This window comes from Gracilinanus agilis, chromosome 3 (genome assembly GCF_016433145.1).
Source record: "Gracilinanus agilis isolate LMUSP501 chromosome 3, AgileGrace, whole genome shotgun sequence".
NCBI classification, from domain to species: Eukaryota; Metazoa; Chordata; class Mammalia; order Didelphimorphia; family Didelphidae; genus Gracilinanus; species Gracilinanus agilis.
In genome coordinates this window covers 267,575,810-267,598,683 of record NC_058132.1, presented here as the reverse complement: position 1 = coordinate 267,598,683, position 22,874 = coordinate 267,575,810, and the positions used below count along the sequence as shown (strand labels likewise).

The following is a 22,874-nucleotide window of genomic DNA, read 5'->3' as shown; positions in this document are numbered from 1 at the left end:
TATAACTACTCTGTGGTCCAGTTATTTATGTTTCTACTCTTTTCCCACTTTTATGGTCACTTTATTTCTTTTAACTGCATGCATCAAAACTCCAATTTCTTTATGACTTTTCTTTAACCTTTAACTATATCTTAGAGTAACAAAGCTCCAGCATGTATGAATGAGAAAGGGGAGAACATGTGCCTTTGCAGAGAATGGATTCAGGGAATATAGTAAAGTGTATCTCCCATGAGACTGATATGTTTAAATGGATAAAATACTATTGTATAAATTAATGCTTTCATACCTTATATAGAACATTTTGCATAGAATTTATTTGAATATCTGGCCTTGAATAGTTAAAAAGATTTCATATTTCCCATACTTTCAGCTGTCTTGTAAATTATAATTACCTGGAGCTTTCAAGTAAAGCAGAATGAACCATAGAAAAGGGAGGTGGAAGGGATGGGACACTTCATGTTCAAAAAGCCTATTTATTAAAAAGAAATAAAAGCTAGTGGCAGCTTAACTACTGCTGGGGGAGTAATCTCACTCGGTCTGTTGTCTTTTAAATTGTGATTTCACACAACTGTTTACTAATCGTATATTGTTACTATGGCAATTAATAGCTACATAACATTGCAGATGCTATATTTCAAACATAAAGCTTTTTCCAAGGAAATGCACATTAAAAACCTGTATTTGTTATTTGAGATTTGATGCAGCTTGCTTTGTTTTAAAGATCACCTTTTCATCGTGCAAACCTTTTCTAATTTTTCTATTTGTATCTTCTTTACTTGCATCAATAAACTAATTTGTCCCAGGTATGTTTTATTTTTCCTCATTTTGTTTTGAATCTATACTTGCATTAAATATATAGTAAAGAGAGCTAATTACAGTATCAGAACTCTTCTCATGGACCCTCCGAGGAACAAATCCCTAATTTGCCTGTTTCTTGTGATTATAAACAAGCATTTGGACGTGAAGGAAGAATATCACATGCTTATTTGTGTCTTGTAAATTAACCCCTTCGAACTCATGCTAATCTTTTCTCTTAAATGAGGTATTAACCCAAGCTTGGCATATTATATTTCTCTTCCTTTCCTTAATGATTTAACTTAGGAACCCTAGAAAAACAAAAGTTGCTTCTATTTCCAGCTTGAAATGGCCCTCTCTAACCCAAGTAGCAAAGTTTCTGCCCAAGGAACCAGCAAAAGAGACCCTTCACATAAAGCTGCTTATGTTTACAAAGCCTGAATCACACCTCCACCACAGGGCTGAAACGTTGTTCACACTGCTCAGCAGTTAAGGAGAAAACTTTCTGATAATTCTCACTGCAGCTTCCATTAGCAATTTTATCACAAAAGTATATATGAGGCATATGTTTGCTATAGTCATTAGTCCTTGATGGTTTGTATCAGAATGGAGGCCAAGTTAAGTCTCTGATTCCAAGCTGCTGACCTTTATTAGCCTGAAAGGGCTACCAAGAAGAGCAGGCCTTATCTGAGCTTAAACTCAGGACATCATTAGCCATAGTGTAGTCAAACTGCAGAGGCTAATGGACCTAAGTGTGATGAAGCACTAGTTTTAACTTCATAAAATATTTTCTTACAGGCTCCAGCAAACCTTCACCAATTTACATCAGTTCCTATTCCTCACCAGCAAGAGAACAAAATAGACGGCTACAGGTGAATTTGCAATCTCATTTTAAAAGAATGCTGATAGCAGGGATCAACAACACATAATAAAAATGTTTATGCTAAGGTAGCCCCACTGAATAGAATCCCTTTCACTTGAGATCAGCTGCTTGAGCAAATTTCTTTTCTGAGCTTTTTCAGATTCTGGTGTCTGTGAATTGATGCTGTTAACATTCCCACACAAATGATGGAAAGCAACCACTCCTTGCTTTCCTAATCCATTCTGAGAAGCCTTTAAACATACTGGAGATTCATTTATCCTGTGATACCCTTTCCCTGCCCATTTTCCATCTAAGTTTAAAAGTCTTTTCCTTCCTCCTCTATGTGAAGTAGCACTAGTGGCCACATTCTTTCTCTGACCTCATTGTTCACTTCTGTGAAAAACACTCTTCCTGTGCAGAGTGGGCTCTTCTACAGCTTTCCTAGTGAATGGGTGTATAGGACATATTGAGTCTTGGCTGCTCTGGGCTCGTTATTAAATCCAAGATTGAGCTAGTCCCTGCTGTCTGCTAAAGTAGGAATTAGAGGACATTCCTAGACACAGTTCTCTTTTCATGATGTGTTGTTTTTCCTTCTGTCTCTAAGACCATAATCTTGTAAACAAGTTAAGGTTTTTCTTGAGTGAAGAATGATCTAAAACCCATCAGAGTTTTAAGGAATTAAAATGTCAAAAGTACCTGAAGAAGTCATCTAATTCATCTTGTTACCCTCCAGCAAAATTTTAAGCTAAAACAATCCCTCAAAAATGTGATTTAAAACTTCCAGATCAAAAAGTTCCACACCTTCCCTCATTTTGCAACTTTTACCACCAAAGAATATTTTTTTCCATCTACCCCAAATCAATCATACAAGATAGTTTCTTAGTTTTTGTTATTTTTAAAAGATCAATAAGAATCACATCTAATGAACTGAAAAGGAAGAATTTAGACATCTTCTATGCAATATTGTAAACAATTCTATGTTGTGATATTGGCATCATCATTTACTGTTGCAATTTGTTAAGTATTACAAAGGACTAAGAAAATGACATTGTAAGGAGAATGAAAGTACTTGAGCCTTCAGACGCTAATTGTGTTCAGAGTACTAGAAGGTAGTGTGATATATATTGTTATTGTCATGTCTTTTCTTTTGACCAGGTATACTCTTTATCTTTTAAATATGTGTGTTAGTGTCATGAGCCTTTTCCTCTATATTTTACCCTTTAATTGTTTTCCTCCCTCAAATGAAGATTGCCTCTGCTTCTATAATTATTGCGCAAAGCAGAATTTCAAAAGCATTTATATCCAACTGGTCACCCAAATGAGAAAGATGGAAAACTTGTCTCTTAGAATTTGGGGAATGGAAATAACAATATAACCCCTGAGTACAGTTCTGAAATTTGACTTTGAAAGAGATTGTGCAATTAAATCTTGTCCAAGATGCCCCCCACCCCACAAAAAATAAAAAATAAAAAAAAGTTGAAAATTATTTCCAAGTAATTTTGTTGTACCAAAGTGTATAATTGGTTGGCAAAGTCCTGGCCAATCAGAATCAATGTGCAAAATCTTAATCCTCTTTTTCATTGTGTAGGCATCCAGATACAGAGTATCTGGTATCTGGACTTCTGAGAGCCCTGATTCTACTTCTATATGACATAATCAAATGATAGCTCATTTTACTCATCTATACATTTAAAACTTGGAGGGGGCTTGGGATTTACAAAAATATTAAGGTCCTCTAATAAATGTACTGTGTTCTCTTATAACCTGTTTTTTCAACATAAGTCCATGAATTACTGTCCTAGGCCTTTAAAAAGGGGTACACACGTGTTTTTCCTTAAATTTACATTTCAAAAGATTACTTTTATTTATTTTTTTCATTTTGTCAACAGCATCCACAGCTGTATTATAGTCAAGATGACTCCAACAGAAAGAACTTTGATGCATACAGATTGTATTTGCAGTCTCCTCATAGCTATGAAGACCCTTATTTTGACGATCGAGTTCACTTTCCAGCTTCTACTGATTACACAACACAGTATGGACTGAAATCAACAACAAATTATGTAGACTTTTATTCCACTAGACGACCTTCTTATAGAGCAGAACAGTATCCGGGGTCACCAGACTCTTGGGTGTAGCATCAAGAAGCTCAGTAGAGGAACTCTTTTCTTCCTAACCGTGTTTCAATTGAGATGGAGAGAGAAACGTTTGCTGATTTGATGGTGAAACATGCAAGTGAAATGGAAGGAACAAGGGGAAGAGGTGTTTTGTTTTTTTTTCTCCTTTGAGGAATTATCAAAAAGTGAGGAAAGCGTTGGAAGAGAACTTTGTAGCTCTGCTTAGGTATTAGTTCTAATTACTTGTAGTTCCTGTAGTGTGGTGAAGGTGTGGGCAATGTGATGAAAGTTTGAGAAATGGGAAAAATGAGTGGGGAGAATGTGTAGATCAAATCAAATTACAGATGATTTTTATGTGAATAAAGTCATGTTCTGATAGTTTGTACAGAAAAAATAAAATAAAATGGATGCCCTTCTTTTATTGCTATTACTAAATGTCAAGATTGTATGCTATTATGTCTTGTAAATTTCTTTTGTTGGTGTAAATATGGAAATGCCACATTGGTTAAAAGTGCCATCATTTGTAATGCAGTGTGTCATTTTAAAAGAGATTTGAGAAGCTAACAATTAAAAAAACAAATGGAAAACCCAAGAAACTATTATCAATTTTTAAAATACCATTTTTCTTTTTGTTTTTAAAATGAATAGTGTAATTTGGAAGCACAAAATCCAGTCCAGTATAGAAATGCCGTTCCCATTCCCAGCCTCTTTCATAGGACACTTCACTGCCATTTTCTATGCACATGGAAGAAAAATAAATGTGGAAGTTTCATCCATGGAAAAGTGTTCCCTGCTCATTTTTATTTTCTGTATGTAATACGGAGAAACAAATTTAATAAATGTGAAATCTAATTGCATGTTGTAAGCAGCTTAAATATATTAAACTATTTTTACTTTTTTCTAATTTTACCCATTTAAACATTTTCATGCCTGGTTGACAGTATCAAAGAAAGAAACTGACCTTTATCTCACAATATTTTCTACTTAAATGATTTTTTCCTGAAAAACTTTTAGTGAATTTTGTTTACTCTGAAGTTTTATCATGTTTTATTTGACTACTTGTATCATAAACAAATTACCTTCTTCCCATCTCTGTTCCCCAGAAATTAGATCTAGCAACTTGGCTTCATTCAGTTGGGGTAGATCCTACTAGCTAATCTGTAAGAAAGCATAATACCTGTGAGAAAAGTATCTAGAAATTTTCACTGTCATACTTATGAATCTTAAAATCCCCAAACTCTAGATCATTTGAATAATGAGTGATTTCATCCAATGTGCTTTTTTTTTGGGGGGGGGGATTCCTCAAAAAAAGGCTGAATAGAAGAATGACAGGAAGTAGGGACTTCTATCACCAAAGACTTAGAACAATGGCTCCCATAATATGAAACTATGTACAGTTCACTGCTTCCTTTCTCTAATAGCAGTGATGGAGAAGAGATGGCACCAGTAAGTCCTGGACCCAATCTCTATAGGTAGGGTTCTTTATTATCTTGAGAACTCTGCTACTAGGTAGGCACAATTTTTAGATTTTATATGGAAAACTTGTACCCTAGAATACTGCAAGTAAATCACAAAAATATACTGTTTAATCGTAGATTAATACAGCTGCATGCATATTTTGTGGCTGTGCCTATAAAGAAATCCAAAGGGAAAACCTTTTCTGAGAGATCATTCTAAGAACAGGCAAATAGCTCACTGTCTCTCCTCTTTGGAAATAGAACTTAAAACTTGGATTAGACATGGCCAATGATTGGGGGTGGGGGGAGGGCAGCACAGTCATACCTAAAAGTGCCTTCTTGAGGTAATAAGCTCTTGGAACTTTGCATCAAAGAACCCACATGAAATGAAAATATTAATGTTAAGGAGTTGCCAATTGTTTCCAAAAACTCTTGAAAAAATGTAAATGTAAGCTTATTTGCAGACTTTCTGAGCCATCTTTTTACAAGTATTATCTCCTTAAAATTCAGAAAGCATCCTTCCAGAAGCTGGCCATGAGAATTTTTGCCATGTAAAACTAATATTTAGTCACTGAAAAGCCTTTGATCTTCATCAGTGAACATTTTGGGGTAGAAACTGAATTCCATTACTTGGGAAACCAAGAAAACAAAGGATGCAACCTCTGTTCTTAGTTGTATTTGAGTAAAACATTCTTGCTTTTAGCAACTTCTTATTGGGCCCAATTCTTTCACTATGAAAGACTAACTTGAAAAGCCATACCTGTCTCCAGTTGAGGGCCTTTATCAAAGCCATAACCCTAACACCAAAGCCTCCAGATTCCTCAGTTTTATTAGCACGAGGAATAGAGATCTTACAGAAACGGTAAGACTAAGCATAAGCTATCTTGAATTGAGCTTTTTTTTTTTTTACATAATCTTAGCAAATTCAACTCAAATGTATATTAAACACCTAGAAAAAACTGTTCAGGTTATTCCAGGTGTTTGAGGATACAAAGATTAAAACCCAGTACTCGTCTGCTCCCACCAAGCAGCTTACAGTTTAGTAAAAGGTATATAGGACTTGGATACCAATAAATTTGGTACAAGGGTGCTATCACTTTCCATCAAGAGAATTGAATAAAGCTTAAAAAAGGTGGCATTTGAGCACAGAGGAGAAAAGTCAAAACAGGAAGAACTGTGGGACAAGTTGGTGAACCTTAATGGATGAGTCACACAGAGTAGTGGAAATGGGAAAGTACTAGACACGATCAGGGAACAGTCAGTAGTTGTTTTGCTGGAACAAAGAGTACCTCAAATAAATAGTTTGGTGCTTTAAATGCTAGCCTGAGGCATCTATTAAAGGTAGTAGTGAGCCACTGGGCTTCTAAGGTAGGGAATGACAGGATGAGCAGGAAGAGATTCCAACGGCTGGTCAAGCTAGAACTCTTGGTATAAGCTAACTTTTATGCTTGAAAGTGTATGATGGGTTTTATAAGCCAGAAAATGATTATACATGCTAATGAGAGAACAATTAACTAAGGTAACCTAGAAACTTCATTTTAACCATTTCTACTTCCAAGCCATACCATACCACTGGTAAGGAAATAACCAAAATTAGAGAACTGAATTTTACCTCCATTCTTCCTCATTTGTTTGAGACAATACTAATGAAAAGCCCCAAAATCTTGCTAGCCACTGAGGAGGGCACAATAGTGCTTGACACTTAATATGTGAATACTAAATTGAATTGAAATGGCCAACAATCAGAAATAAAAGGGGAAAAACTAAAACTCACTAGATAGTGTAAAAACTAGGTAGCTCTTAAATGAGTCAACTTTCCTTGAAATCTAAGAATAAATGAATTTCACTAAAAGTAGAGTTATTGGTCTTTCCCTGGAGCAATCTCAGTAATCGGGAGTTCAACTTTTGAAGAGAAATGTAAGCTGGGACTCGTACCAAACTGATCCCTAGCCAGAATGGCCTTTCTACATGAGCCACACTACATATTGCTTTGGGCCCAGAGCATCATTTGTAAATTGTTTAAAAAAAAAAAAAAGCAGAGCCAAAATTAATTGAATTATCACTTTTATTCCTCATGAATACCTTGTGAACAAGTATTACCTCAATGTTTCTGATTCATTAAAAAGTTAGATTTTTAAAAGTTTTTATCAATGATATCAAGTCATTTTGCTGATCATTTTAATGGCATCAGGTCTGTTTGTTTCCTTTTTTTTTTTTTTTTAAACCCTTGTACTTCGGTGTATTGTCTCATAGGTGGAAGATTGGTAAGGGTGGGCAATGGGGGTCAAGTGACTTGCCCAGGTCACACAGCTGGGAAGTGGCTGAGGCCGGGTTTGAACCTAGGACCTCCTGTCTCTAGGCCTGACTCTCACTCCACTGAGCTACCCAGCTGCCCCTGTTTGTTTCCTTTTGCTCAATTGTGGCTCATGTTGGATCCTTCCTTAAAGCATACCTCTTAAAGCAATCAGCCTACATGACACAAAATCCAGCCACGGCTCAATTCCTATTGAATTGTCTTCCTACCTCATAATTCCCAGATCTTGAAAAGCTGGATCTTACCAATTCTGGCATTCTGGAGCTCTTAGAGGGAGTAACAAGGAAGGAGGATTTGAATTGGGGTTTTTTGTTTGTTTATTTGTTTTGCAATATAATTTTTTAAAATTTCTATTTATTTATTTTGAAGTATTTTTCCATGGTTACATGACTCTTGTTCTCTCCCTCCCCTCTTCCCTCCTCCTTCCCAGAGCTGACAAGCAATTCCACTGGGTTATACATGTCTTATCACTCAAAACCCATTTCCATATTATTCATCTTTGTAATAGAGTAATCTTTTAAAACCAAAACCCCACATCCCATATCCATATAAACAAATGATAAATCATATGTTTTTCTTCTGTTTCTGATTTGTTTTAATTTGTTGAAATGATTAAATGAAAAATTGCATCTTTTTTAACATGTCATTAAGCAACCCCTTCATAGCTTAGCAACAGCCAAAACCTGTAGAATAGAATTTCTCAAATTAATTTGGCCATAGTGAGACTTGAAACTATAAGTGCTAGTTGGAGACCCAGACACTGGTGGCATAGATTTCCTCTTAGGATTGAAAAGGCCAATGAAATGTATTAGCAAAGTAAAGGAAATCAAGGCTGCCTTCATACAAAGCAGCAAGGTGGTTCAGTGCATAGTGTGCTGGACTTGGAGTCAGCAAGTTCCAAGTTCAAATCCTTCGAATATTTACTTAATAGCTTTGGGACCTTGGGCAAGTCACTGAAACAATTATTCTCAGTTTTCTCGTCTGCCCAAACTCCTGGAGTAGTTGTGAAGATAAAATGAGAAATGTTAAGTGCTTTGCAAAACTTGAAGAACTTTGCATAAATGCTATTATACTGAACATTTGGTATTAAAAAACATGTTTAGGACATAGGGTTTTTTTAATCCTTACCTTCTGTCTTAGCATTGATACTAAGTATTGGTTCTAAGGCAGAAAAGCAGTAAGGTCTAGGCAATGGGGTTAAGTGATTTGCCCAAGGTCACAAAGCTAGAAAGTATGAGGTCAAATTTGAACCCAGGACCCTCCATCTCCAGGTTCTCTGTCCACTGAGCCACCTATCTGCCCCTCATGTCTTTATTTTTGGAGTGAAAAATACCACTAGCAATGAATGAAATCTCACAGAAACCCTATTCGCAGTGCCTAGAAGAAGCCCAGGATTCCACAGAACAATTTGAGAAATCCAGCCATTGAGAAACACCTTCATTTTACTTCATTTAATCAAGACTGTTTCAATGAGATGCCCAGGCCCTTTAAAAAACAACTACTACAAAAAACCAATAGTCATTTGAACTCTGAGCCTGCCATTCATAGGAAAGGTAACCATGAATTAGAATCCAAAAATCCATCTTATCCCACTTTTAAAACAAATATAACACAAAAATTCCAGTTCTTACAAAGGAAGTAAATTGGGGGTGATTATTCCCACCTTTGCACTGAGTATTTGAAACTTCATTTGATTTTTAAAAGTTCAATTTACATACTTTTTAAAAAAAAACCATAGCCCAGCAGATAGAGCGCCAGGCCTAGGGTTGGGAGGTCCTGGGTTCAAATATGGCCTCAGACACTTCCTAGCTGTGTGACCCCTAGGAAGTTCCTTAAACCCCATTGCCTAACCCTTGCTTCTCTTCTATATAAGAATTGGTACCAAGAAGGTAAAAGGTTTTGTTTTTTTTTAATCTTTCTTTACACAAAATATCGGCTAAGAATGGATTGTAAAGCTTAAAGATTTAGAGCTAGAAATGACCTGATGTCACCTGATCCAGCCCCTCCATTTTACATCTAGGGAGACTTGGACCCAGGAAGCCTAAGTAATTTGTACAAGGTCACGCAGGTAATCAGTATCAAGGTAGGGATTCTCCCCCAGGTCTCCTGATTCCAAACCTGCCACCATACTACAAATGACTGATATCCTTTGCAATACTCCATTCTTAATTTGAGACACGTATAATGGTGCCCAGAAGTCTACTTAAAATATGTTCTGGCCAGAGGAGTTTGGGTCACCATTCCTTTAACCCAATAGCCCAGCTAGATCAGTGGGTAAGCATGAAAACCAAGCCAAAAGCCCCCAGAACAAGTGCCTCAATGGCACTCTTTGACCAAAGCCCCGAAGGACAGTTAGCCGAAAAAGACGGGCCAGAAAAATCAGGGATTGAGAAGTTAATGGATTTTAAATTGCTTCCTGGATGCAGAGAAAGCTTTGTATTTAATGACAAGCGTTGCTGTGGGTCAGAAAAATAACTGCTGGAACTGGGGTGAAATATGGCAATTTCTTCATTAGCTTGCAACTGTGACTCTGTGGGAGAAACCAAAGACTCCTGTGATGACTGTCATTTTACAGCCCCAGTTTCTGCCTACTTTGCAAGGTCACTTCTCTATGCCAGCCTGAAAGAGGATGTTTTCCTGTCTAAGAGACAAGGTACACCCATTAGGAAGCTGCTTGTAAAGAGTAACTTTACCAAGTTAGTGCTTTGGGGTTCCCGCTTAAAACATTTCTATCAAACAGCCCATTTAGAAGTGCGCCTTTGCCAGCTCCTACCATCCTAGTCACCTAAGTGATTGTCTAATAATAGGCTTGCTTTTGTTCCCTTTCATTCTTAGTGTCTTTGTTCACAACCATCCTAAAAAGCTACGGATATATCAGTGAGAGGTTTGCAAGTCATAGCTCTGTTCTTATCTGTGTTTTGTTTTTTGTGTTATTTTTTTTAATCTTTATTTGCTTTTATATCATTAACTACCTTGGTAGCAGCAGCATAGCTGTTCCCGAGGAGACCTTTTTGAGCCCATTTGCCTCTTCCAACTTGAAATCACTCACAAGGTTCTTTTCTAAGTTTTTGCAGCAGCCACCACTTAATTATTAAAGCCCCTTCCAGTGGTTAAAGGAATTCCAATAATGGCTGAATGTTTTTTCTCCCTTTATTGGTGGAACCAAGATCACTAGGCTCATCGATGTGTTGCCTCATAAAAAGAAAATTAAATGTACATCATTCCAATTGAAAGCTATAATCCTGAGAGATTAATGGCAAGAGGGTCAATTCTTCCTTGAGAAATGGGTTATAAAAGTTACCCACTCACTGAAAGGCAATACCTCAGAAGATTACATTTCTTCTCTAGAAAATAAGAGCTGTGCTTTCGGTTTTAAAAAGCTTTGACATCTGCCATCATGGGAGTACCATTTTAACAAAATGAAGCTATTCCCTCAGGACTCTTCAGAGGATCCTGCATCACAATCCTATCCTTTTGGCATTTGAGTCCTCAATTCCGTCATTACTGTGAGAGAAAAGAGAGCCAAACCAAATGTGCTCCATGATGGCAGTTATGATATCTTCAGGGTGAAAAGGCAAGTGCCAAAATAGTCCCTCTGGGAGGAACATGGCAAGTCTTTGCTGAAATACTTATTCAGCCAAACCTAATAACAGTTCTCTAGCTGGGTACTTTGTGCCTAACAGCCATCACTGGTTAATGGCTAAAATGCGCCATCTTGCTCTTTGAATATAAGCAGGCTCCCTTTGTCTACCTAAATAGAAAAGCCCACAACCTCCCAACATCTGTGGGCCATTGATAATTAGTCAGCTTTGAACCATACCCAAGCCAATTGCCTGAAATTCAGTTGCATTCTTGTGTGGCACCACTTCTTCATAAGTCTATTTGGGTGAGATGTGGCTCTTACACCTACATCCTTTTAGTTCACATGCAATGTTGGGATGAAATGAGCCAATCACAAGCTGTTGAACAAAAGGAGGCTTACTTTTTCCCCATTACCTAGCACAGCAAGGATATACAACAAAAATACAGTGGCACTTGACTCTTGTGGATAGGATCCCCCTATATCTCCACTGGAAACATGTCTGGTCAACAGAGCAGGGAAGTATAACTCATGTGGGACTCAGAAATTTCACGAATCCCAGAATCCTAGATTCCATGTGCCTGAAACTTTTTAGACCTTGGATGCAGAAAAGCCCTATTGGGGTCCTAGAACCAGCTAGCTTTGTCTTCTTTTAGGTAAAGTTTCCCTATGTTGTGTGTAAGAAGAAAGACATCACATCAGAGAAACATTGGTTTGATGTTGAGTCAGGGTACATATTTTCTTATATGTCTATGCCTACTAAATCAATTTGTGTACTGCCAATAAACTCTATTATTAGATTAAAATTTTTTAAACAAAATAACCTCTTGTCTGTTCTTAATATGTTTATCAGGTTGGAGAATTGCTTGGTACTCCTGTTTCACATCTGTCCTTCAGTATCTTGCTTTGGGGGGGCCACACTTCTCCGTTCATTGGTGTCTGTGAGAATGTGAGCCATGCTTGGCCTCTCGTTGGTGTCATGGTTGGAAAGAAGCCCACTGGCGTTATATTGGTGTCTGTAACACTGTCCTCAGAGGTCCTGGACTGCACAGCCTTGTAGGTGAAAGTATTGAGTTGTTACCCTTCTGGTGCTCCTGGTAATTAGTTACCAGGAGATACCAGTCCTTGGGGAGAGGGGCCGAAGACAGGGACTGTATTAATTATCTCTCAACTATGGAATTAAACATAATAATGAAGTCATGTAGATGAACTCAAATAAAGTTGTAAGCCACTTTGCAATCAGTGGCTTAATTCCCATTGGGGAATGGAAAAAAGTATTGTGTTTATACAGTGGAACTTTGGGATGAAGAGTCACAACCCATTCAGCTGCTAGAACGCAACATCTCTGTGTGTGCGTGCCAAACCCTGTGGGAAGTTATCATCTTGATGCTTCATCCTCCAGCATTGTAGACCATCAGTTCTAGGTCCCAGAGCCCATCCCATCGTCTCCCACTTACAGGATGACCTGGGAAACACGACTAAAGAAACTGTCTTATGCAATACCTTCTAACCCCAGCCTTCTGCTCTTTAGAATCATAGGAATTCTCTTAATAAGAACTAATATTTCTAGAATGCTCTACTTGTGATTTGCCTGCCACTATACTAAGTACTTTATAATTATTATCTCACCTGATCATCATAACAGCCCTAGGAGAGAGGTGCTATTATTGTCCTCAATTTACAGATGAGGAAACTGAGACAAACAGAGGTTAAGTGACTTTGCCTATGGTTGCCCAGTAGAAAGTGCCTGACATGGGATTGGAATTCAGGATTTCCTGACTCCAGGGCCAGCATTGTGTCCACTGTGCCACCAACTGCCCAACCGTGCATGTTAATCATTCCAAGGCTGAGATTTCTCAAATGCAGGAGACTCTCAGATGAGATGAGAACCGAAGCAATCTTGAACTATAGTTCATCTTAAAGATGTATTTATGTGAGGAGCAGCTGGGTAGCTCAGTGGATAGAGAGGCAAGCCTGGAGATGGGAGTTTTGGGGTTCAAATTTGGCCTCAGACACTTCCTAGCTGTGTGACCCTGGACAAGTCACTTAACCCCCATTACCTAGCCCTTAACACTCTTCTGCCTTAGAACCAAAACACAGTATTGATCCTAAGACAGAAGGTAAGAATTTTTTTTAAGATACATTTATGTGACTGATCTCCACATCATCTACTATAATAGACATACTTGTATCCCATCAATTGATTTTTAGCTTCAGCAAATGCCCAAAACCCCATTTTGGATCCCTCCCCAATCAGACCCAGTAGAAACCAGGAGAAAGCAAGGCGCAGAATTAATGATAATAACAGCCAATGTTTATAGATCACTTTATTTTGCAAGAAGCTTTACATATATTATTCCAATTGGTCCTCAAAACTCTAAGATAATTGCCATTATTATCCCCATTTTTCAGAGGAAAGAAACTGAGTTTGAGGCAAAGTGACTAATCCAGGGGCATAAAGCTAATAAGAATTGTGACCCCACTCAAGAGAAATATCAGAATTTAACTATGCCTAGGTGTCTACAATAAAAAAGAAAAGAACCCTCAGTTCCTGTGCAAGTCCTCAAACTGACAGTACCACAAATATAGGATGTTTTATTTCCCTTGACAAAAAATAGACTCGCACTCAAAACCATGAAGAGTCAAGACAACTCTTCTTCCCACTCTAGTGGACTACCATTTTCTAGGGTCCTATTCAGTTTTCTAGACCTTTAGTTCTACCCTACAGCTGAGAGACCCCCTCCAAGGGGAAAACATAAAGGGTTGTTAGAAGATCAGGTAAGCCTCTCCTCTGATGAGCCCCACTTCACCCAGGGGCCTAAATACTCTCTCCTGATGAGTCTAATGTTGACCACTATCTCCCTCCCCCCAACACACACACACACACACACACACACACACACACACACACACACACANTCCCTCCCCCACACACACACACACACACACACACACACACACACACACACACACACACACACACAAATGGAAAATATTCAGGGCCACCAGCAAAAGCTTGACTTCACATCCTACCTCCGACACATCCTATCTGTATGGCTGAGGGCACGGCACTTCCCTCAGCACTCTGGTCAATTCTCCAAGGCTGTAAGATGCAGAGGTGCCAATCTGTAATCGTAAAGGGTGGTTCCTCACCTTGGCATTCTCTGTTCCAATGAAATCACAGGTCCAGTCCCTATCACTATGCCTATGCCATTACAACACAAATAGGGGTTTGGAGATTTCCAGCTAAGCTTTTCTAGAGTGGAAAATCGCTGGGCTCTCAAAGGCTAAACCACATAGCACGGGCCCTGATATTTTCTGCCAAGCTAGAAAGACTTCAAATAATGTCCCTGAGATTGTCTGAGAATCAGCTTGCCTATGGAGAGAGAAGGTCATCACGTGCTAATGAATATTTTCACCATGGCCCACATGAAAACAATGGGTAGGTTACAATTTACACAATGAAAGGGAATGCTCCTAGAAATGAAATAAAAATATATGGAAATGTATTACTGAGAAATTTTTATAATTTTTATAAATTACATTCTTTGAAAAGGAAGGTTTGGGTTTTGTTTCTTTTAGTACAAAAGAAAAAACTCAATGATGTCTTAAATTTGTGCCAGTAGAGTAAATCTTTTGGGAGGTGATTAGTAGGACCTGACACATTATATGGCTCCTTCCCTCCTCCTCTTTTCCTATACCCATCTTTGTACCATCTCCCCTCTTTCTTCCCATACACGCACACCCACACACTTTAACAGCCTTTTTAGAGTTGAATCTACGGTGAATTCCTCACTATAGACAGCACAGAGCTGACCATTGCAGCTGGATAAAGAATGAATTGATTCCTTAAGTTAAAAGAGAAAGAGAGAGAGATAAGATTGAACCAGAAGAGGTAATTGGTGTGTCAAACATGCTTTATTGTCTTCCTCTGAAGTTTCTCAGTGCTACTCTGGAATTCGGGGAGGACACCCCTGTTAGTATTGTCTTTCCTCCCTAATCTCCATTCACTCATTCCCCACCTGGCAGCCTCCAGGAAGCAGATGGGGACCTTAGGAGTATAGGTCCCCCCACCAATTCCCACTGGCAGGAATGTTGTTAGCACAGAGGGTGCTAAGCTTTCAGCAGCTGGCAGCCCTGCCTGAGTGGTCTAATGAGGTCTCCTGTACGCCCGGCTGGCAGGAGTAGGTGTAAAGCTTCCCGTGTGGACTCCCTTGTTCTGTGACAACCTCCTGAAGACTTTCTGGCTGTGCAGGGAAGCCACAGGATGTATCCAGAAGAGAGATAGGTGAGACAGTAGGTGATCAGAGAATGAAAAGCAGTCAAAAAGGGCTGAATTACATGTCCTTGGGCAACTTGTGGCAAGGACCAGATAGCAGGAAAATGAAGTTTTCTTAGTTTCTCTGAGGTACCAGTCACCTTAGTCTAAGTTAGATAATGATGTTATATGTTCATGGGCTTCAGCTACTTTTTATTTAGCCTTTCTGAGGCCCCTCACACATTGGCCAGGGATAGGTCCATGTGGAATGATGAATAACCGTGTTCATGAATGGACCCTGGTGCTTGGGAGAAGAAATATGTTGGAAAGAGAACTCTACTTCAGTTGGAAGGCCTGGGTTCAAATTAGGCTCCAATATAGCTAGGTAGCTGAGTAATGCAGTGGATAGGGGGCTGAACCTAGAGTCAGAAAGACCCAAGTTCAAATCCAGCCTCAGCCACTTACTAGCTGTGTCCCTGAACAAATCTCTCAACCTTTCTCTGCCTAAGTTTCCTCATGCATAAAATGAGGAAAATAATAGCACCAACCTCCCAAGGTTGTTGTGAAGCTAAAAGGAGATAATAAGTGTAAAGTACTTTGGAAACCTTAAAGTTAGTGCTTTCCCATTTGTGTTTTGAAATCCCAAATTAATGAACATGATAAATTGTTATTGCTGGCACTGACTACACCACACATGATGCCATCTGACTCCCTGATGAAGACTCTGAGTCCTCAGTGGTTCCCCAACCCACCTCCTGTCCCCCACCTTCTCCTTTTACAGCGACTGGGGACAGCCCTTGTCGGATGTGCCAATCACAATGGGAGGAGGGGGTCAGGGTCACAGTGGGTGGAGTATGGTGCTAGCTATGATTATTATCCAACAGTTATTCCAAACTGAATGACCACCATGAGGCAAATCACTTAATTTTTCTGAGCTTACCTTTCCTTATCCCTAACCTGGGAAGGCAGCATGGTAGTAGGAAAAAAGGCTAGGAAGAAGAAGCCAAGTCACTGAAATCACTTTTATTTAATACTGCACTATTTATTGAGCTTTTAGGCTAGCACAAACCTTGGCTCCTTCCCTCCTCCTCTTTTCCTATACCCATCTTTGTGCCATCTCCCCTCTATCTTCCCGTACACCCGCACCCACACACTTTAACAGCCTCTTTAGAGGCAGAGCTACGGTGAATTCCTCACTGTAGACAGCACAGAACTGGCCATTGCAGCTGGATAAAGAATGAATTGATTCCTTGGGTGAAAAGAGAGATCTAAGATGGAAACAAAAGAGGTCATTGGTGTGTCCTCACAATGAGTATTACCTGAATGTAAGACATGCCTCTGATATATATTGGCTGTGTAAGACTAAGCAATCTTCCTGTGACATAAACAACTTTCTTCTCAGACAGTAATTTCAGAGCAGGTGCTTTTTGGTGCTGATGGAGGGAGTTTCCTCACTGGAATCCGTGTGTGTGTGTGTATGTGTGTGTGTGTGTGTGTGTGTGTGTGTGTGTGTGTGTGTATAAAGAGCTCAGAATTAGAGTACTGTCTGTTATATACGTGTATGTGTGTGTTATTTCAATCTTAAATAATTAGAGGCTAATCCAGATATTCCTTCTCCTCTAGACCCATATTCTAGGCCACTACAACCAAGGTTTAATGCAAAATCCATCTATTTACATCACAGGCCCAACTAGCACAACTACATCATTTAGAATTTCACTGTAGGGCCAAGAGGAGGTGAGATCAACACTGGAATTTTTTCTTTCTCGTCTACCCAAAGAAACGTTCAGTACAGGAGCAGCCATTGGGTCCAACTTAACTCCGCTAACATGTTTTTGATTACTCCCTCCCTCCTCTCGTGCCAATCTATATTCACGATAGAAATTTCTTCTTTCCCACAAGTAATAATACAATCAAATAAAGTATAAAGGATTAATGAGAGCAAAGCAGGATTTAAAATTCTAAAATGTCAGGGGGCTACCCAGGATGGTCCCTGGGTAATTTAGTTCTGATAGCAAAATAAAATGAAACACTCATAGGTCATTCAACAGATAGCAAGAGGAGGGCAAGATAAAGTGAGAGACCTTGAGTCTCTTTATGAAATCTAAAAGACTCTGACTCCATGTGGGCAGGTGTTCTTAGGACCTTCAGTAAACAGGAAGCCATAGACAACCAGAAGTTACATCAACAAAGACTCAGTTTGAGGCTTAGACCCTTGGGTCAACCCAATCTCAGGGACAGGTTCTTTGCTTTTTATGTAAAGAAATAAACTAATCTATATGGGGTGGGGCTGGGATCCTGGTAAATCCTGATCCTATAACAATTCCAGTTCATACTTTTGCACAGAAGGGTATATTCAGGAGGGGGTGTAGTTCATTGGCCCCTATCTAGAACCAAGCTCAAGCATAATGCATCCTCAAGCTGACCTTCCATCTCCCTCTTCTCTTGCACTGACAAGATTGTTGAAAAAAATATTTTCCTGCTCCTACTTGCTTACCACTCCCACTCTCTCCTCAACCCTTCTCAGTCTGACTCACATGCCCACTAAGCTAATGAAAGTGTTCTTTTACTTATCACCCACAGCCCACCAATTGTCAAATCCATTGGCCTTTTCTTAGTCCGTTCTTGACACTATAGCATGTAATACTAGATCATCTCCTCCTTCTAGTAATCTTTTCTGATTTTGCTCCTCTTCTCTGTCTCTCTCTGTCTTCTCTCTCTCTCTGTCTCTCTCTGTCTTCTCTCTCTCTCTGTCTCTCTCTCCCTCTCTCTCTCTCTCTCTCTCTCTCTCTCTCTCTCTCCCTTCCTCCCTTTCTCCCCCTCTCTCTTCCTCCTGTTCCTCCTCCTCCTCCTCTTCTGCCTCTTTTCCCCTCAATATAAGCACCCCTCAAGATCTACATGAACTGATACAGAGCAAAATAAGCAGAACCTGGTCAACTGCAAAAGACTTAGCTAGTCTCAGCAATGCAATGATCTGGGACAATACTAAAAGAATTATGACAAAGAATGCTATCCATCTCCAGAGAAAGAACTGCTGGAGTCAGATGCATATCAAAAAATACTATCTTTCACATTAGTTTATTTACGGTTTTATTTGGGGGATTTGGTTTTATATGAGTTTGCTCTTACGACAATGATCAATATGGAAGTATGTTTCACATGATAATACATGTTTAACCCAGATTAAATTACCATTTCTGAGGGAGGAGGAAGGAAAGGAGAGAGGGAGATAATTTGGATCTTATAAATTCGGGGAAATATATATTAAAAATTGTTAGTACATGTAATTGGGAAAAATTGGGGGGAAATTTTTGAATTTTAAAAGGTTTTGTCCTCTGTTCTGGAGAATACCAATGCCCTCTTTCTTACTTGTGGATCAATCCTTAAAAGGCTTTAACAATTAACCAACAGTGCTAATTATTCCCAAATCTAGATTTCCAGCCCTGACCTCTATCCAGAACTCCATACTCAAGCTTCCAGGGATCTCCTGGACACTCTTGCCATTTGAATAGCCTCTGGCACTTCAACCTCAACATATTTAAAACAGTTTATTCTTTCTCCTTCAAAATCTACTTTAAAAAAAATTCTGTTTGTTGATTACATTAAAATTCTCAGGTACTCCCATCCCTCCCTTCCCTGCACCAAAGAAAGCATCATTTGACCCCCAAAAATGTATATATGAATTATGTCTTTCATGTTTCTATTTGTCAGTTCTTCTGCTAGATGGACCTTTACAAGTTACTCCTCAAATATTAATTCTGCAGCTGTAGGTAATGTTCTCTGCTCTCCTTATTTCACTTTTCATAATTTCACATAGGTCTTTCCATGTTTTGTTTTGTTTTGGGGTTTTGTTCTTTTTTTTAATTAACCCACTCATCATTTCTTACACAGTAGTGTTCCATCACAATCATATGCCACAACTTGTCCAGCCTTTCCCCAAATGATGATCATCCCCTCAATTTCCAAGTCTTTGCCACTACAAAGAGAACTGCTATAAATCTTTTAGACCATATAAGTCCTTTTCCTTTTTACCTGGTCACTTTGAGAAATAGCTCCCACAGTGGTATTGCTGGGTCTAAGATTATACTGTTTTATAACTTTCTGGGCATAATTCCAGATTGTTCTCCAAAATGGTTGGATCGGTTCAATAGTTCCACTAACGGTGTAGCAAAATCTACTTTTCTTCCTAACTTTCCTATTCATGTGGATGATCCAATCATTCCCCCAGTCACTCAGATCCAGAAATTCTAATGCTTTGTTGCTCTTTGCCCTCCATATATGATTAGTCCCTTAGACATGGAAATTGTAAGCTCCTTGAGAGCAAGGGACTGTCATATAATTCTTATTTATTTAAAAATTTTATGGTTTGGGGTTATTTATTTATTTTAAAATGTTTTGATTTGAAAAAAATTTCAACCCTTATCTTCTGTCTTGGTATCAATTCTAAGAAGGGCAGTAAGGGCCCAGGGTCATATAGCTAGATGTGAGACAAGATTCAAACCCAGGTCCTCTTTACTCCAAGCCTAGATCTATGCACTGTACTTCCAAACTGTGTCCATATAAGAATGGGATTGAATTTGTGGCTTCATTGATAGGATTGGGTAAGAATGCTCCTTCACCTAATATAGGTGCATCTTCTCTGTAACTTAGCACCTTAGAGAGCTGCCCAGAGCACTGAGAAGTCAAATGACTTGTCCAAGGTCACAGTCACTATATGTCAGAGGCTGTTCTTGAACCCAGGTCTTCTTGGTTTTTTCTGTTGCTGTTTTTTTTCAGAACTGTTCTCTACCTACATATGATGGTACTTCTAACATGTTAGAAGTGTATCTGCATTATTCATAATAGATATTTAATTGACTTGATTGCCTTGAATACAGCAGAAGTTGAAATAAAAAGCACGATACTGTGACTTTTCAACCCCTAACATTAGAGGAATAGACAAAATTCTCAAGAAACAAAGCCATTTCTATCAGTCTCTATGTATATACGCAAACACTTAGTATTTTATTCCTATCTCCCTAATATCTTTACCTGGCATTGTTTTGTATGGTAGTAATCTATGGGTCACAGGACCTTCTAGATCATTAACTCCATGAGGTCAGGGGATCATTTGATTGAATTTTTCTATCTTTCTTGGTAAGTAGCACAGCACTGTGCACACAGAAGGCACTTAATAAATGTGTAGTGAATTTAACACAGTTTTCTCCAATGAGGGTGACTCAATTCAATGTACAAATTGCCAGATGCACAGGTCCAATTTTCCAGATCCTTCTGTCTCCGGGCACCAGAGCAACTTCTGCTATGTTGTTGATGAATTGCTTCAGTTGTGTTTTATTCTTCCTGACCCCATTTGCCGTTTTCTCAGCAAAGATACTGGAGTGGTTTGCCATTTCCTTCTCCAGCTCATTTTACCTAGCTGTCTCTGCCAGAACAACCATTCTTGCTAAAATAATTGACAGATTTGGATCCTTCCCCATCTCCTAGCCTCTCCTTCTTCCTCCTCAGGTACCTTCTGGGTTGACGCTAACAGAGCCTACTAAAATATAGTCCTGAGGAAGAAAACGGATGAGAAACAGGAAGCCTGGGTGAATATTGAGAAAGCTCCATCTGCTCTAAAATTTCTTGAAACTTCTGTACTTCAGAAAACTAAATTCTAGCAAACTGCTGAGGAAAGCAAAAGAAATGAGCATTCTTTACAGACTTTCTTCAGTTTGGCCCTAGGCACACCCACATGCCCAGAATGGCACAGGGTCAACTACGCTGGAGACTCCTCAGTCCCCAGAATATGGACCTTCTCACTCATGCTCCTGGCAAAATTCTGACCTTGGCTGACAGGTGCCTGGAAGCTCCAGAGGTGCGAGCCTTGTTTTCTGTGTGTAATATTCTATAGGAAAGCATATTGGCAGCAGTCAAAACACAGGGTCCTACCTGAACAAGAATCATGTACAGAGTGATGTTAACCTGCTCTCGTTGCCCCTTACCCCCAAACCATGGGGACCTGAATTTTTTATTTTTGCTCTTTATCGACTGCCCTCTCACACCTCCCAAAATCATCCCACTCAGGACGAAGGAAAGGTGGCTTGTCTGGCCTTGTTAAAATAAATGACATCTTGGAAGAAGGTACCTGCTTGTCTGTTTTCATTTTAAATAATTCACATCAAGTGAGCAGCAACTCTCAACATCTGCTGCTTGTGGAGAAGACAATAAAAGCATCCACCACACCAATACTTCATGCCCAAAGCCTCATTGAGACCCCGGCCCCAGAACTCCAGGGGACCTGGCTGCTTAAATAATCATGTCAAGACCCTTGTCCGGGAAGCTGGAGTAAAGTACTCTCGATGCAGGGGTTCATGATGGATGATGAAGGAAGACACAGGCCAGTCATATTCTAAAGAAATAGCCTCAGTTTTTAGAGAGCAGATTTCAAAGTGCTAAGAGAAATGATAGTTAGAACATGACCTAAAATCCTACAGACAAGCAGTTCTTAAAAGGAAAATTCTAATGCTGCAAACAAAAATATATGCCCCTGATGAAAAAAAGAAGGGAGGAGAGATTATCTAAGGGACTAATATGAGGGTCAAAGGAATACATCAATTGACATAATTTTTTAAATTTTATTTTATTTTTTTAATTTTTTTCCCATGGTTACATGATTCTTGCTGTCTCCCTCTCCTCTTCACTCCCCCCTCCCAGAGTTGATAAGCAATTAATGCATGTATTATCATTCAAAACCTATTTCCATAATATTCATACTTATAATGATCTTTTAAAACCAGAACCCCAAATCATATACCCATATAAATAAGTGATAAATCATGTTTTTCTTCTGGATTTCTACTCCCACAGTTCTCTCTCTCTCTTAATGTGAATAGCATTTTTTCTCATAAGTCCCTCCAGATTATCCTGGATCATTGCATTGCCTTTAGTAGCAAAGTTTATCATTTGATCATCACACAATGTTTCAGTTCCTGTACAATGTTCTCCTGGTTCTGTTTCTTTCACTCCGCATCAGTTCATGGAGGTCTTCCCAGTTCTTATAGAAATCAAGCAGTTCATCATTCCTTATAGCACCACCATCATATACCACAATTTGTCCAGCCATTCCCCAATCAAAGTACATCCCCTCATTTTCCAATTTTTTCTCCACAAAGAGCCTGACTATGAATATTTCTGTACAACCATTTTTTTATTATCTCTTTGGGGTACAAACCTAATAGTAGTATTGCTGGATCAAAGGGCAGGCAGTCTTTTAAAGCCCTTTGGACATAATTCCAAATTGTCTTCCAGAATGGCTGGATCAATTCACAACTCCACCAGCAATGCATTAAGTGTCCCAATTTTGGCACATCCCCTCCAACATTTATTATTTTCCTTTACTATCATATTGGCCAATCTGCTAGGTGTGAGGTGGTACCTCAGCATAGTTTTAATTTGCATTTCTTTAATCAGGAGGGATTTAGAAAACTCTTTCAAGTGATTATTGATACTTTC

The 22,874-nt window shown here is 39.0% G+C and overlaps 1 protein-coding gene across 2 annotated transcripts in view; it reads left to right on the top strand.

Moving 5' to 3' along the window:
* The window catches only part of PKP4 (plakophilin 4), a 263,445-nt gene extending 258,814 nt beyond the window's left edge, over window positions 1–4,631 (top strand). For both annotated transcript variants that reach the window (XM_044669853.1, XM_044669854.1), the window contains 2 exons: window positions 1,594–1,667; window positions 3,547–4,631. In XM_044669853.1, the coding sequence (XP_044525788.1) occupies window positions 1,594–1,667; window positions 3,547–3,795 (323 nt within the window). In that variant the 3' untranslated portion in view covers window positions 3,796–4,631. The remainder of the gene's footprint in view (window positions 1–1,593; window positions 1,668–3,546) is intronic.
* The last annotated feature ends 18,243 nt before the right edge of the window (window positions 4,632–22,874 follow it).